The sequence below is a fragment of the Prionailurus viverrinus genome, chromosome A1, assembly GCF_022837055.1.
Source record: "Prionailurus viverrinus isolate Anna chromosome A1, UM_Priviv_1.0, whole genome shotgun sequence".
NCBI classification, from domain to species: domain Eukaryota; kingdom Metazoa; phylum Chordata; class Mammalia; order Carnivora; family Felidae; genus Prionailurus; species Prionailurus viverrinus.
This window is the reverse complement of record NC_062561.1, coordinates 174,439,147-174,456,084: the sequence shown is the minus strand read 5'-3', so window position 1 is coordinate 174,456,084 and position 16,938 is coordinate 174,439,147. Positions and strand designations below refer to the sequence as shown.

Below are 16,938 nucleotides of genomic sequence, written 5' to 3'. Positions count from 1 at the left end.
CACAGGGAATACAGTCTATGGTACCATAAAAGTGCTTCAGGGTGACAGATGGTAGCTATGCTTGTGGTGACCACAGCATAATGTATAAATTTGCCAAATCACAAGTTGTACACATGAAACTAGTGTAACATTGTATGTTAGCTATACTTCAATTAAAATAAATAAAATCACATTAGCAAAAAAAATGTTAATAAAAGTTTGTTACAATTAAAGCAAAAAAAATGATTTTGTATGTCAAAATCTATTCATGTACAACCTTGAATGAACATCTCTTGTACCTAAAGTAAGGTACCCCATGTCTTTTCATCTCTACAATTAACAAAAAGCAAAGTACAGTGCTTAACTACGTTAAATGTCTTATCTGAAATTAAAAATAAGTCAATGACAGAACTGTACACAAAATTCAATTTCTGGACTCCCTCTGCAATGAGTAAATGGTATATAAAAATAGTAAAAGGCTCTGAGAAAAATCTGTTTAATGACAGGCATATTTGAGGAAAGTCCAATTTGGAGAACCCATAAACCAAAATACGAAGTCCTCTTGCCTCTCAATGTACAGTTAAATGCTATTCCTGATGTTTTGCTGTCATATCTGATGAGGTTGGTAAGCAAACAAGTAGACAAAAGAGCCATATTAATTTCAAAACTAAAATAGCTCTAAGTGAAGATGAAGAATCAGAGCCAATGTCCATTAAAAAAGTGAGTGCGTACGTATACGTATGTGTATGTGTGTGTGTGTGTGTGTGTGTGTGTATATATGTGTGTGCATATGTGTGTGTGTGTGTGTGTGTGTGTATATATATGTGTGTGTGTGTGTGTGTGTGTGTGTATATATATATATATATATATATATATATACATATATATATACGGAGGAGATATACACACATACATCAATCACACATAAACCTCCTGAGAATGGGCTGGAAAAGTCAGAAAAATTAATTGGCACAAAAAGGTAAGATAGCTAAGGATCAGATTGAGTAAAATCAGTGAAATGCTTACCAGGACACACAGTGATTTCCTCTGCAGAACTCTCTGGCATAAGGACTGAACTTCTCTTACTGGTCAAAGCAGCAATGCTGAAAAAGAACCAAACCTTAAGTGAATCCCAGTGAACCAAATTAGAACACAAGGCCAAAAGCAATGGTGAGTCATTTACAAGGCCACAGGTAATCTATACCTGCCATCTGATTCCACTTGCACAACAGGGGAGCAAGGAATTGGTAGTGAAAACTCCAGGTCAGAAATGAGGAAAACAAACATGCTTACAACTCTGGTTGCAGTGAAATCACTGAACCAAAAGAACCCCCTTTTGGAATCTTTACAAAGGAAAGTTGAAGGGTAAGGACTATCTATGAATACCAAGGAAGACAAAAACTCCACTCCAATGTAAGAATGCCAATGGTGTTTTATAGCCTCCACCTCAGCCTTCTGAAGGTTAGAGATCTGTAAACTCATAAGAGAAAATATGGAGATTCTCCTAACAACACACTAGCTCTTCCCTCACCTTGCAGTTAAATTTCCTCTTTATCTCAAGATGTGGCTTTTTCCAACCAACAAAAAAAATGTAATTCCAAACTGCCCTATAGTAAAGACCTGCCCATACAAGTTGAAAAGCTCTTCTGAGAGTAACATAATTATGAATCACTCCCATCAAACTTCTAGTTTATCCTGTTTGTCCATGGAGTGTAATCTCCTTCTGACACAGGAACACATGGATGAGAAATCTGAGCATCTGAGCTACCCTCCTCATGCTTCACAGAGCTTTATGATTGTTTGATCAAGTATGCAAGAGAACGCTTAAAAACATACAACCCCACATCAACCAAGAACCACAGAGAAGAGAGACTAACCATCACTGGTCCATGATAAATAACTAAATCCTAATAGGAAACCACAAGTGATTTCTCTCTCTAAATAAAACATCTAGTAACATTTGTTATAAACTCCAGCCAGACACAGTTTACTCTGCAGGTAACATTAGGGCTCTATTCAAAGGGTCCATCACAAAACAATTTGCTGACATTTATAAAATGGGCTAATCAATTTGAAGTCAAACCACATTGCCTGCAATTCCAACTCTCTCCTGGTGACAAAGCGTATAATCATTTATTAAAACTTACATCTGCTCTGCACAAGGCTCACCACAACAAAGCACAGGGACCTGCCAGAAGCAGAAGGCCTGCTCCAGTTAAAACCACTTCCAAAATTGTCTTAACAGCAGGAGAATCAAACCAAAACCATTATTCTTCAACTCAGGAAGAAATATCTCCTACTATCAACTTAACCAAAAGCCCAAGAACCACCACCAAATTACAGCAAATGGTAATAGTGCCTCAACTTCCACATGAGAGATGAAGGTCACTCAACACAAAATTAAGCTCTACAGTAATCCCCAAAGGTCAACTACCAGATAAAAGGGAAAAGTAATTGAAAACCTGATCCAGTTGATAATGCAGTTTGTAACCAACCAACCACTATATATTATTAAGGTGAGAAAACTTAAGAAGGTAACCCCATCAATCAATCAATCAGCAAGAATAACTGAGGAGGTAATACAAACACAGCAATTTAAGGAAAAAATGAAAGACAGATTAAAAGTGGCAAAGGACAGGAAGTGAGAGTGACACATATTCTCTGTGACCTGAATAATATGAATAAAAAACAAGTCTCAAGAATAGCCTTAAAAGATGTATACAATTTGAATATGCAGATAAAATAAGCATAAGGGAATAAAGAAAGAGGACAGGTGGTCTAGAAGGACTAAAAAAATCTAGAGCTTTCAAATTGGCATAGGAAGCTAGAATAGTTAAAAGAGTAGCAGGATGTAAACACTATTCAGGAATGGTATAAATGGGATATGAGCCAAGATGGCTGGACAAAAAAAAAAGTCTCTTCCACTCTAATATTCTAGACTTCTATGAGATACATATTTGAGAACTGGAAGATAATAATCTCTCTTGGTTTGTGTTTATAAAGGAGCTAAAAGATCCCTGACAAGCTGTCCCTATACAGTCTCACTAATGTCGTTCATCTCTCTTATTCAGGCACCATCAGAGAATTCAGACACATAACAACATATAAACTTACCTTTGTGAGGCAGGTACAGAGTTTCCTTCTTCAGAAGTTTCTTCAACAAAAAGCCCTTGGGAAGACTGCAAAGAAATATATAACATCCTAAATATATAGGCACAGATGAACTGGTTTGTCCTCTATTAAAAAATAAAATTAATTGCTCAACACTATTAATCAGCAATTAGCAATAAGAATAAAACATTTTACATAAGTAAGTTTCAGTAAAAAGAGCACATCCTATGGAGTGAGAACACTGGGTTTTAGATCCCAAGTGGATCACACATCAACTCTGTAATCTAGGATAAGTCACATCTCAATCTGTTTCCTCATCTTAAAACGGGTATTAATAACGGCCTCACAGAGCATTATTGTGAGAATTTAAAAATATGTATGATGTACTTTGTAAAATGTAAGACATATGAATATTAATTGTGAGTCAAATGAATTATGATTTCAAAAAAGCAATTACAGGAGCGTCTGGGTGACTCAGTCAGTTAAGCATCTGACTTTGGCACAGGTCATGATCTCACAGTTCATGAGGTCAAGCCCTGCATTGGGCTCTGTGCTGTTAGCGTGCAGAGCCTGCTTCAGATCCTCTGTCTCATTTCCGTCTCTCTCTGCCCCTCCCCGGCTTGCACTGTCTCTCTCAAAATAAATAAGTAAACTTAAAAAAAAAATTCATAACAGGGTGCCTGGGTGGCTCAGTAGGTTAAGCATCTGACTTCAGGTCAGGTCCGGGATCTCATGGTTCATGCATTCAAGCCCTGCATCGGGCTCTGTGCTGACAGCTCAGAGCCTAGAGCCTGCTTTGGATTCTGTGTCTCCCTCTCTCTGCCCCTTACTCGCTCACGCTCTCTCTCTCTCTCTCTCTCTCAAAAATAAACATTAAAAAAAATTTTTTTACATACATAACATCAAAAAAATTATAAAGCTTTTGTTGTGGATAGAGAAAATACAGAGAAAAGCCCAGTTTCCAATGGACATATTCTGTTGCAAAAAACAATGCAATCTGTAAAAGATGTCTAAGTACAACCAGGTCATAAAACAGACCATCCCAACAGGAAGGTTATAAAGGTTCCTTTTGCTACAAATCTGCCACTATCGTTTTAATATCTGGCTACAGGGATATCTTTCAAGAAATGTAACAAAAAAGGGGCGCCTAGGTGGATCAGTCAGTTAAGCTGTGGACTTTGGCTCAGGTCATGGATCTCACAGTTTGTGGGTTCAAGCCCCACGTTGGGTTCTATGCTGACAGCTCAGAACCTGGAGCCTGCTTGGGATTCTGTGTCTCCCTCTTTCTCTGCCCTTCCCCTACTCACACTCTATCTTTCTCTCTCAAAAATGAATAAATGTTAAGGAAAATTTTAATTTAAAAAATGTAACAAACAGGGACTAGATTAAAAAAAGATTATTTTCTATGATTAATAGTAAAGTTGGTACAAATGTCAACTCATTAAATGTAGGTGCACATAAGAGCACAGAAACTTCCCTAAGAGCACAGCTGCCTTAGGGAAATTTCTGAAGAAGGGCCTGAGCTGTAAGGCTTCTTCCAATAGATACAAAGCTACTGGCTGTAGTTTTCAGGGTCTCCTAACAGGATATAAATAACCTAAACAAGCTAAGCATCTCTGTACCAGTCAGGCAAATGACAAAATATACTAAAAAACAGAAATAGCTGAGATGAAACTTCATTCAAAGGAAAGATAAAGCTGTACAATGATCAGGAATGCAATCATCATGAAAAATGAGGGTTAAACAAAACGGACAAAAGGACTAAAATACGACAGCAATAAATAGTCACCTGAGTATTTGTTTGAAATCAGTAGTGACGAAACACTGATTACTAAAATTTTTTTTAAAAATTTAAAAAGGTAAATACTGACACCTAGTGTCCATTTAGTAGATTTTACTCTCTTAGAAGGACTAGTTGAATAAACTTGAGCTTCAGAATCAATCAAGGCAATTAAGTTAAAAGATACCTGCACCTCTACCTTAGACTAAAAGCATATCTACCTTTCTCAGTGTTTTGTTTTAATTATTATATGCCTATTATGTGCCAAGCCTATGCAAATCACTTTAAAATGCATTATCTCCTTTAATCCTCATAAGAACCTTGTGAGGCAGAAATTATTATTTTAGAAATGAGGTAAGTGAAACTTTGACAGGTTAAATAATTTACCCAAAATTAGAGTTGGCCAAAAGTGGAGCTGAAATCCGACTCCAAAATCCATGTTCTAACCATTATTGTTATATTGTTTACTCAAGTAATACTCCTACAATCATTTCAACACAGAATCTCAAAAATGTCATTTCAATAAATCATTTCTTCAAGTTTATTTCTTTTGAGAGAGAGTGAGCAAGCGAGAGAGGATGAACCAGCAGGGGAGGGGCAGAGACAAAGGGGGACAGAGGATCTGAAACAGGCTCCACACTGAAAGCAGAGAGCCCAATGCAATACTCACAAACTGTGAGATCATGGCCTAAGCCAAAGTCGGAGGCTAAACTGATTGAGCCACCCAGGCACCCATCAATAAATCATTTTTAATTTCTAAACTTACACCTCTACGGCAGCATTCTGAACATAGGGGTAAAGTGAGGTTCTTCCAGAATATGAAAATAACATAGCAAAATAAGCAAACAAAACTTGAATACCCAAATCTAATCAAGGTGAACAGGGACACATGATATGAATAAAACTTTAAGGAAGCTGTGGCCTAATCAAGACACTGCATTCTGCCTGAAGAAATAACATGTTAATGAAAAAGGGGTGATATGAATCTAAAAAAGAAAAATCCAAAAATTCAGAATCAAGCAGTGTCATCAACACCATGGCCTGGGAAGTAAAAATTAACAGACACATCATCTGGTCACTATAGAAATGTCTTCTGTTACCAGGTATTAGTAGCTTACCAGGTCTTTCCATAAACTAGCTGCATCATCCATTAAAATTACTATTTTCTGATTACTATTTTCAGCCTTCCAGATACCTTCATCCTAGAAGAAGGCTCAATGGACGGTGAACCTGAATATTCTGGTCACCAAAAACATCTACCTTCCATAATAAATCAGCAAACTGTCATCTGGTGTACAAGTCAGCTTGAAGTTTGACTTGTCAACATCAGTTCTCACACCCCCACATAATCTGGCCATTTCTGAAAAATAAATTCCAGTATCTGGACTGAAAAATTAAGGATCAGACCCTGAAGAGTAGCGACCACATCAATATACTACTCCTCCACCTCCCGGCTGTATGGCCATCAAGATGATCTTTCCATCTTCACTAACAACCTCTCTATTGTTGCTGTGATGCCAGAAACTAGCTGATTCGAAAGCTTTTAAAACCTTCATGTATACTAAAGCAATTTGCCTCAAAGTGAATGTTTTTAAGTCCCTATTTCTAGAAATCTTTTGCTATCTCTATCAACCAAGGAGTCTCATATATGGGCAGCTCCAGCAAAGTCATAATCAATAGAAAATGTTTAATAAACATGTAAATTCTTTCTACCCACAGTTCCTAAAAGCAAAAAACCAAGTGGTAAAATTACAACTGTAAGATTTTCATTATTTGACTATAAAATTTGCAAGTTTGTTTGTTTTGTTTTTTACAGATCCTATTCTGTGTTGGCAAGACTGACCTAGGCATTCTCATACATTACTGTAAGGAAGGAGTACACATTTGAGCAACCTTTCCAAAACGCAACTTGGCAATAAATAGTAAGACCTTTTTTTATGTTTGCAGCTCTTTAACCCAAAATTTTTCTTGCTCCCTACCCCTAAGGACACTAATTTTAAATAGAACAAAGTTTTACTTAAGAAAGATGTTTATCACAACCAAAATATCTAGCAGTATGAAAAGGGTTAAAATATAAGTTCATAAGCCAGACTATTATGCAGTCATTAAAAAAGTGAAATCTACAAATGATTTTAATATCATAAGAAAATGTGTACATAATGTTAACATAAAAATACAAAAATATAATATTATAGACACTGTACAAAAATAGGTATAGAAGATGAAGGAGTATATCACTAGATGGTAGGACCCTGAATGTTATCAACTTTATTCTTTAAACTTTTCAGTATTTTTCAACAGTTCTAAGTCATTTCTAAAATTAATGTTAATGACAGTGACTATATGGATACTTACTAGTTTGTCTGCCTGGTCTCTTTTTTTGCTAAAGACAGTCCATCACCCCTCCCACTATATTATAGCAGTGGACTTAGTCACTTGTACAATTTGACACAGACCACACATCAGGCCACAGTAAGCTGGGCTGGTGAAGGCTACTAACCCCAAATGGGCCATAAGTCCTTTCTTAGAATTTGAAATTGGAACTGAAAGAGAATAAATCTCCTATAACCTGCATTTAAGTTTGGAAGCTGTAGGATCAGTGTCTTCCACCTACCATTGTGAAAGAGAAGCCAAGAAAGCCAATATGTAGGGAGAAAAACAAAGCAGATACCACAATATAGCAATTTGATATAGAAAAATTACAGATAACATCCCAGACCTTGTCCACGCTTAGTTACCATCCTGTTTTAGAATTTATGAGGCACCCTGTTTCCTCATGATAAAGTCCTCTTTTTTTTTTTTTTAAATATTTCCCATTTATTTTTGAGAGAGACAGAGACAGAGTGAGAGCGGGGGAGGGGCAGAGAGAGGGAGACACAAAAACTGAAGCAGGCTCCAGCCCCAAGCTGTCAGCACAGAGCCCAACATGGGGCCAAACCCACAAACTGCAAGATCATGACCTGAGCCAAAGGTGGACACTCAACCAACTGAGCCACCCAGGCGCTCCGAGATAAAGTCTTCTTTTTTAATTAAACTAGCTTGATTTGATTGCTTGTGGCCAAATAGTACTTACTATCTATAGTATTTAGTGACCAGGTTAAGGGAAGTTAGAGAACTTCAGTCTGTATAGTGCCCCCATCATCCTTGAGCTGGTACTCATACACTGCTGTTCCAAAGTCGCTGCTTTCAAACCTTAGAACTTGACAAAAGGCTACGCTCTACAACTCTAGTCCCTGGGATTTTCAAGCTAACAACTTGAATTACAATCAATCAGTCAACAAATACAATAAATAAATGTTCATTTATAGAGCTAATTTATTCTCTTAAGGGGAAGTATCTCTGAATTACAAAGAACTAACAAACAAACATGTTATCACAAGCACAATCTAACTTTCCTTTGGAAAAGAGGTAAGTCACTAGAAGAATTGTTAAGAAAAATACTTTCCCTTCCCTTACAGCAAAATTGCCAGAATGTGGATGAAGAAGGCTGCTGAGGAAGAATGATTCCCATAGGTACCCTCAATGAATGCTGTTCTGGTCCCTTAGAGAGAACTACCATTTACTGAGTGCCTATAATCTCTTAAGCATCATACTAGACATTTTACATAATTCGCTTTAATCATTAAAACTACTGTAAGACATGAATTACTATTCTCATTTTACAGATGTAAAACTGAGATTCACAAAGGTTAAATAGCTTGCTCAAAGATATACAGTTACTAAAACACAAAAGTCAAAATTCAAACTGCAAATCCAGGTTCTCTACACTATGCTGTGAAACTTCTCATAGCTAAAAAATCATTTCTTGAACTCTTATCATAAGAGACAGAATAGGATAACAGCAAAACAAAACCAAAAACTGAGAGCCCAAAAATAAAAATAGTAACAAAGAGCACACGCATAGAAAAGAATACTCCAAATTTAAACTTTCGGTTTATACATTATAATTATATATTGTGTATAATATATAACTATGTATATTATAATTATATGATTGCTTTTATAATATCTAGAGAAAAAATAGAATATGAGCTTTGATATATAATACAATCTAGATATATCAGAAAAAAAACTGAAAAGGCAACCTAAATGTTCCCAAATAGGCGATTGTTTTTAGTAAATTATAGAAAACCACCACAAGCAAAATAAAAAGTATACCATCATGTGGGGGGGGAAATAAACTGGAAAACTACCCTTCCTATTAAAAAGGACCACTTCCTCTAATATGTAAAGGGTGCCTACAAACCACTAAGAAAAAAACTGTTGAAAAAGAAAAATGCCCATAAAATCTAAACAGCCAGAAGAGGAAATATAAATGGGTTTCAACTGCACACACAATAAAAGAAAAGCAATTTAAGACTGTATTGAGATAGTATTTTTCATTCCTCAGATTGGCAAAGATCAAAAAGTCCTAATAGTACTGATTTGGTATGGTTAAGGGAAGCTGGTACTCATACACTGCTGTGAGTGTAAATTTACACAACATCTATGGAAGGCAATTTGGCAGTAGCTAACAAAACTGTAAATGCATATATCCTTTGATCCACCAATTATATCTACAAGAAATTATGCAAATATCTCCCATGTGGATGAAACATCTTCATACAAGAGTAATCAGTGCAATAGTGTTTGTAAAATATCAGACACCTAAAAGTCAACCAATAGGGGCACTGGATAAAATTCATCCATACACAGTGTATTACACATCCAAAATAAGGAAGAAATTCCTTATGTACAGTTATGGAACAATCTCAGAAATATTTCAATGAAAAAAGCAAGGTGCAGAATAATGTATACAGTATGGAAAAAGAGTATGTATACTCATTTGCTGGTACTACATAAAATATCTTAGAAGAATACACTGGAAGCTAGCAATATAGGTTGACTTGAGGGAAGGGACCTGGTTGGCTGGGGAAGGGGATAAGTGACAGACTTTTCATTGACATCTTTTTGAATTCTGGGCCATGTGAATATTATTACCTATTCAAAAACTTAACTTTTTAGAAATAATAAAATTTTAAAACACAAAGTATAAATTATGACACATCCATATAATAATGTTTTCAAATACACTTAATGAATCAGAAAAGATTTAAGATAAACTATTAAGTGGGGAAAAGAAATAAAGCTTATACACAAGAGTCTTCATTTTGTTGAAAATTTTAAAAATAACATGTTAAAATGCACAGAAATAACGATGATTGCCTCTTGGCGCTGAGATTATGGATAATTTTTTTTCTTCCTTACACTCTCCCGTACTTTCCTAATTCTCCATAGTGAGCATGTGTTACTTTAAAATCAGGAAAAAAGACCACAAAAAGAACAAATAGCTATAATTCTTGTTTAACTTGTGAATAAATCATCCTTAATCACAGCATCACTGACCCTTACCTGACCATGACTGGTTGTTGGTTCTTCCTCCAACAAAAGTTTCTCTTTCAAGCTTTTAATTGGGCTTTCTTGGAAATCCTTGGTTTTTGAGTGCCAGACAGATGCCCTAGACTCCTGCCTCTCCTCTTTGTCTTCATCTCCCATATCTTCTGAGATGTCTTCATTTTTTTCACTAGCCTGATCTCCTTGGCCACATTCATTCTGGATCAGAGAAGGAGGTCTAGGTAACACTGGTTCCCCAAACCCTTTTTTTTTAAAGAGCTGACTCTGAGCCATTTTTAGGCTCTTCTGATAAACCTCCAACTGGCAGAGAATGACCTTGGTATATTGGTTAGGGTCTACTCCAGCAGGGCAAAATGGAATACCCCAGAAGTAGTGCACAGTGCCCCCAACATCGAGACCTTTGGCATCTGCTTGGGTAAGCAGACAGTGCCTAGATGTGTCCCCCCTACCCTGGGCAGCTTTGTGAAAAGCACAACCCCTCCCAGTACTTTCCTGTGGCTTCCCACACTGTGTGTGCTCAGCCAAGTGGCCAATACATCTGTCAAAACATTTAACGTTCTCATTCTCAAACACTGGCTGGCTTGACTGATCCCAGCTTCCTGAGCTGCCAAAGACCGGCTCCTCTTCAGTGTTTTCAGTGTGGTCCCAAGGCTCCTCTCTTTCCTCAGCCTCGTTTCCCTGACTGATATGTGAGCCTTTAAACAGTGATGGAGGTACCAGCTGCCATATGCCTGTAGGTATTTGAGAAAAAGTAGGGCTAAGGACAAACTGTTCTTCGTTAAGAGGGCTTGGTAAGTTATCACTTACCAAGAATTACATAATGTGGGTAAAAGGCTCTTCTTTGTGTTTAACCAAATGTTGACTTCCTTGGAGATAAAAGTATGCTGGATATTAGTGAGATCTCAACTGCTTTCAGATTTAACCTCTTTAATACCACACCAAAGGGATTTGGGGCATTTCTGTATATCTACTCTCAGCATGAGATCCCTGTGATATAGTTATACTTGATGAGTGGGAGGAGTCAGAACAGGGAGACATGCCTTCAGTGGTCCCAGAGTCTGTAGTTTTCTCTTGGTGGGACTGTGAAGATGGTCCAGTTGCCAGAGGTCGAGATTTGGTAGCAGAAGCATCAGAAGGCCAGCAACTCTGAAACGAGTGATCCCACACCAGACCAGGTTTATTATTAAAATAGCTATACATGAAGGGTCACAGGAAGGACAAAATGGGGAGGCCACTGTCCCTAAGAGATTCTCCTTTCCAAAATGCAGATGCTCAATTCAAATGACTTCTACAATGTGTACTGAATGCCTACTATGTGCAAAATGCTATACTAGATCACTATACTACATCCTTTTCTAATATAGAGACATGAATGACATAAAGGATGACTCAGGACCTCCTACTGGCAAATAACCTTCACATTTAAAATAATTTCAACTATACATATTCAAATCACAATTTAACATTATTTGAAAAAAATTTAATTGCTCATTCTTTCTTTCCATAACTCACTTCTAGTTTCTCATTGCCTTTGCTCTCCCCAAAACACAGGGGAAGTAAGCACCTCATCTTGCTTCCTTTTGGTTTCTTGGGACTTGGTAACTCTTTTCGGAAGCTGCCAACTACTATGATCCTCTTAAACCATATACTGAAAATCTTGTGGGGTGGAAGAAAACTCCTTCATTTAAATTAACAAAACACTTCAAATTGGATTCACCAACAATTCAACAAACACTTTAAAATTATTATGGGAAATATTTGTTAGTTCAAAACCTTATGAACTACTACAGCGAGTTCCTAATGCAACTGTAATACTGCAGAAGTAAAAAACAAAAAACAAAAACAAAAAATTAACTTCTGATCAACCCTCACAAACTTTTCGAACATAGCATATTTACATTCAGGCTTTCTGCAATGGCTTTCCTCAAGAGTTCCTCTTCTTCCTCCTCTTGGCTGTTCATCTCCCTAGCTTCCTGCTCACTCATTTTGAGAGCCAGAGCAAACTGTTCTTCTTCTGTCATTTCTGTAAGAGGATAAGACAAAAAGAGGAGAGGAACAGCACAAACACTGAATAAGCATGGAAGCAAGAAAACAAAATTATTAAACTTTTCGAGTGAAAACACTACAGACCATTTAGTACAATTTCATAATCTTATAAATGAGGGGGGACGCCTGGGTGGCTCAGTCAGTTAAGCATCTGACTTCAGCTCAGGTCACGATCTCATGGTCTATGAGTTCGAGCCCCACGTTCAGCTCTGTGCTGACAGCTCAGAGCCTGGAGCCTGCTTCGGAGTGCTCCCTCTCTCTCTGCCCCTCCCCCACTCACACTCTGTCTCTCCCTGTCTCTCAAAATTGAATGTTAAAAAAATTTAAAAAAAAAAATCTTATAAATGAGGAAAGACCTAAATGTAAGGTATTGGCCAAGAAAAATAGCAGTTGTTTCAGTAAAAATTCTGGGTTAACTAGACTGTAAACTCCCATAAAGGCAGCATTTCTGCCTACTTTGTTCACTGTTGCATAAAAGAGTGCCTGGCACCTGACAGAAACTCAACAAATATTTGGCAAATGAATGAAAAAATTAAAAAAACTGGCTCCCATTCCAGGACTTTTTGCTACATATCACATTGCTTTGTGCTCAACACTCAACCAGAAGAATTTTATTCTTCAAAATCCTCTGATTTACCCAGTAGAAAAGAACATCCCTAGTGACCAGAATGTGATCTCCAAACACAATTTCCCATTAAAAGCAACTAGGGTATCTTTGAGAAAGGTACCATGGCTGATATAAAAGTACAGTGGCTGATTCCAAGTCTGGAGCAAGAAATGTAAAAAAAAAAAAATTAGCTAGAATATCTGTTGCGAGCAAGGTATCTATCAGACGTTACTAGGGTCATATCAAAAGAACTTAATAGCCAACTTTTAAGTTGGCCAAAAATTGAACAATTGGCCAAAAAGTGAACTGGAAAATCAGTAAGAATAATGAATACAATGAACTAAGATATTAAATGTGTTTAAATCTATGAGTTCATAATGACACTCAGAAAATAAGGCATCAATTCTAACAAAATTATAGAATTAACACAATCCCAATCAAAATCCCAACAAGCTTGATTAATGGAACATAATAGAAAATTCAGAAATAGATGCACACATTGATTTTTGACAAGAACAAGTTTTTCTTTTTTTTTTAATTTTTTTTTTTAACGTTTATTTATTTTTGAGACCGAGAGAGACAGAGCATGAACAGGGGAGGGGCAGAGAGAGAGGGAGACACAGAATCTGAAACGGGCTCCAGGCTCTGAGCTGTCAGCACAGAGCCCGACGCAGGGCTCGAACTCACGGACCGTGAGATCATGACCTGAGCCGAAGTCGGACGCTCAAATGACTGAGCCACCCAGGCCCCCCAAGAACAGGTTTTTCAACAAACAGTGCTAGAACAACTGTATATCCATCAAAAAAATTATCCTCAGCTCTGACCTCATACTATATACAAAAATTAACTCAAAATGGATCACACAACTAAATATAAAAACTAAAACTATAAAAATTCTAGAAGAAAACCTAAGTGAAAATCTTTGTAATCTTGGGGTAGTCAAAGATTGCTTATACAAGACCCAGAAAGAAAAAAGCATACAAGAAAAAAATGGACCTAATAATAATTTAAATCTTAAGAATAAAAAGGTAAGCCACAAAATGGCAGCACATATTCACCACACACACACACACACACACACACACACACACAATCTGATAGGGGTGTCTGGGTAGCTAAGTTGGCTGAGCGTCCAACTCTTGATTTCTGCTCAGGTCATCATCTCACAGTCATGAGATCCAGCCCCACGTCAAGCTCTGCACCGAGCACGGAGCCTGCTTACGATCCTCTCTCTCTCTCTCTCTCTCTTTCCCCCTGCCCCTCTCCCCCACTCATGCACTTTCCCTCTCTCTAAAATAAAAAAAAAAGAAAATAAATAAATAAAATCTGATAAAGAACTTACATCCAAAATATACAAAAAATTCCTACAATTTAATAAAACAAGCAATCTAAGTTTTAAAATAATAAGCAAGGATTCTAAACAGATACTTCAGAAAGGAAAATACTGGAATGACCAATAAGCACACGAAAAAATCATTAATCATCAAAAAATGCAAATTAAAATGCAAATTAACATGCTACTAGAATAGCTAAAGTGAAAAAATTCCTATCAAAATCACTAAATCATTTAAAAATTTTTGATTACATCATTTATGTTCAATTTAAGAGAAACAAGAACCATATAATGCACAACAAATCTGAGATCTTTGTAATACTGTTTTTCAAAACACCCTATTCCCTAAAGGTTCTGGAGACATGAGGCTTTGCTACATTAACTGAAGTATTCTCCAGATTCTGCCCTCTTGCTACACCATTAGAACAAGAACTTTAATATAGTAACATAGTATGATTCTGTTTTCTAATATACAAGAACTCTAGAGGCAGACTGCCTGGGTTTAAATCTTGATTTTACTTCTTTAGTGTCCAGATTTCAGTACCTTACTTATCCTGTATACCTGGACACTGGTGCTGGTCTTTGATAATCTCCCTCCCTACTTTTACTTTGCTTCTTTTAATCTGCTGTGGACATGCATGTAGAGTAAATATACTCCTGACTTTAGGGATTGTCAGATAAATACCATGATTCCGTAATACTTGTTTTAGGTCGCACATACATAAACTTGAGGTAGTAATATTTAAGGCTGTTATGAGAATTAATTTAATACATGTAGAAAGCTTAGAATAGTACTTGGCACATAGCAAGCATCCAATAACTGCTAATTATTATTAATTAATAATTAAATAATGCATTGTCATTATATATTATTTAAAGAAATCCAAAACTTCAATTCAGATTATCAGTCATTTTACATATATTTTACTGACAGCATACAACCACATAACTTGACAAAGCCACCATTACATATTTAATTTAACCACAATCAGAATTAGTTACTGTCTTTCACTAGTACCATCTCTTATTTTCACACAGCAACCATGATCTGAGACTAAAATCCAAGAAGCATCACTGTTGACTAGGATTCATTTTACCTGACCTCTCACCTATAGAAGAATCCAACCACTAGAAGAAACGGAAAAACAAACTTTTTCCTGGGAGCATACACCTTTAAGGAAAATATCAGCAACTGTCAACCTTAGAATCTCCAAATGAATGGACTTGCCCAGATTATCAAATGATTCTGCTAAGCTAAACACAGAGTAGTGCACAATTTGTATAAAGCTGATTATGCTGATCATAATTTATGATGATTAACATCTCCCAACATTCAGGTTAGCCTCCCACTGAGACATACAAACAGGCTGTTAACAATCCAGATCACAAATTTAGATAGTACATCAAGAGAACCTGTATAATTTGGGGGTATTTGAAATGGCTGAAAGGGAACATTTCATATAAAAGAAAATAAGATAAATCATTTTCGCACCCAAATCTTTTCCTAAGAACTTTCTTTTCCAAAACAGATATAGCTCTGTACTGTAGTGAGGCTGATATACCTATATATTGCCAGTTACAGTGTAAATGTGTAAAATACTTTTGAAAGGCACCATGTAACCCCTATAGATGTGCATTCTCAAACAAAGTGATATGACTTCTAGGAAATGACCCTAGGCAGTCACTGAAGAGAAGGAGAATACACAAAAAGATGTCCACGACACTAGCATCTATATAAGAGCACTGACTTAAAAACAGACAATGGTTAAGTAAACTATGGCATGTTACATGTTTTCACTCATATGTGGATTCTGAGAAACTCAACAGAAGACCAGAGGTAGGGGAAGGGGGGAAAAAAAGTTACAGAGAGAGAAGGAGGCAAACCATAAGAGACTCTTAAATACTGAGAACAAACTGAGGGTTGATGAGGGGTGGGGGGAGGGGAAAGTGGGTGATGGGCATTGAAGAGGGCACCTGTTGGGATGAGCAACTGGTGTTGTATGGAAACCAATTTGACAATAAATTTCGAAAGAAGGAAGGAAGGAAGGAAGAAAGAAAGAAAGAAAGAAAGAAAGAAAAGATAAAGAAAAAAGAAAGAAAGAAAATAATAAAAACTATGGCATGTTAACTCAAGAGACTCAGATGTTGTTATCAAAATGCTAATTGCAAAGACATACAAAAATGATTAACTGTACAAAAGTCAAATGAAAACTATAATGGAGACAACACAACCAACTTCTGGTTCCACATGTAAGGAGCTTAAAAGTTGCCACTCTGTCCTAACAAGAAGTGAAAATCTCTTCAGAGACTAAAAAAATCAACAACTCTTCTTTGATCCATGAGGGAAGAACACAGAGCAAACAACTGCCCCCAAGATAAAGAGATGGAGAGGGGAATACAGGGAGTCATGGTTTATCAGAGCAAGAGATTCAACAGCAGAAACCGCCACAGAAACCAGTGCCAGGGTAGAAAACTATAAACCATAATTGACAAATTACTGGAGGCTCAGTGCATAGAAGTCTGAGTGTTAAAAACTCCACAGGAACTCCATCATAGCAACCACCCCACCCCAAAGTTTGTGAACTTTACCTCCAAGGGCTCAACTAGGTTCTCACAATAAAAATAGCAGAAATTTCATCTTGAGCATCCAACAGACGGAGAGAAAAAGGAAATAATTTGAAATATGTC

The 16,938-nt window shown here is 36.8% G+C and overlaps 1 protein-coding gene across 5 annotated transcripts in view; it reads right to left on the bottom strand.

Annotated features, from left to right (window-relative positions):
• The window catches only part of UIMC1 (ubiquitin interaction motif containing 1), a 119,008-nt gene that overhangs the window by 51,075 nt on the left and 50,995 nt on the right, over window positions 1–16,938 (bottom strand). For 3 of the 5 annotated variants that reach the window (XM_047827441.1, XM_047827451.1, XM_047827527.1), the window contains 5 exons: window positions 12,163–12,287; window positions 11,305–11,410; window positions 10,262–10,995; window positions 3,094–3,158; window positions 1,006–1,082 (listed from right to left, as the gene is read on the bottom strand). In XM_047827441.1, coding sequence (XP_047683397.1) covers window positions 1,006–1,082; window positions 3,094–3,158; window positions 10,262–10,995; window positions 11,305–11,410; window positions 12,163–12,287 — 1,107 coding nt within the window. The remainder of the gene's footprint in view (window positions 1–1,005; window positions 1,083–3,093; window positions 3,159–10,261; window positions 10,996–11,304; window positions 11,411–12,162; window positions 12,288–16,938) is intronic. The other 2 variants (XM_047827605.1, XM_047827687.1) reach the window with 2 other exon arrangements.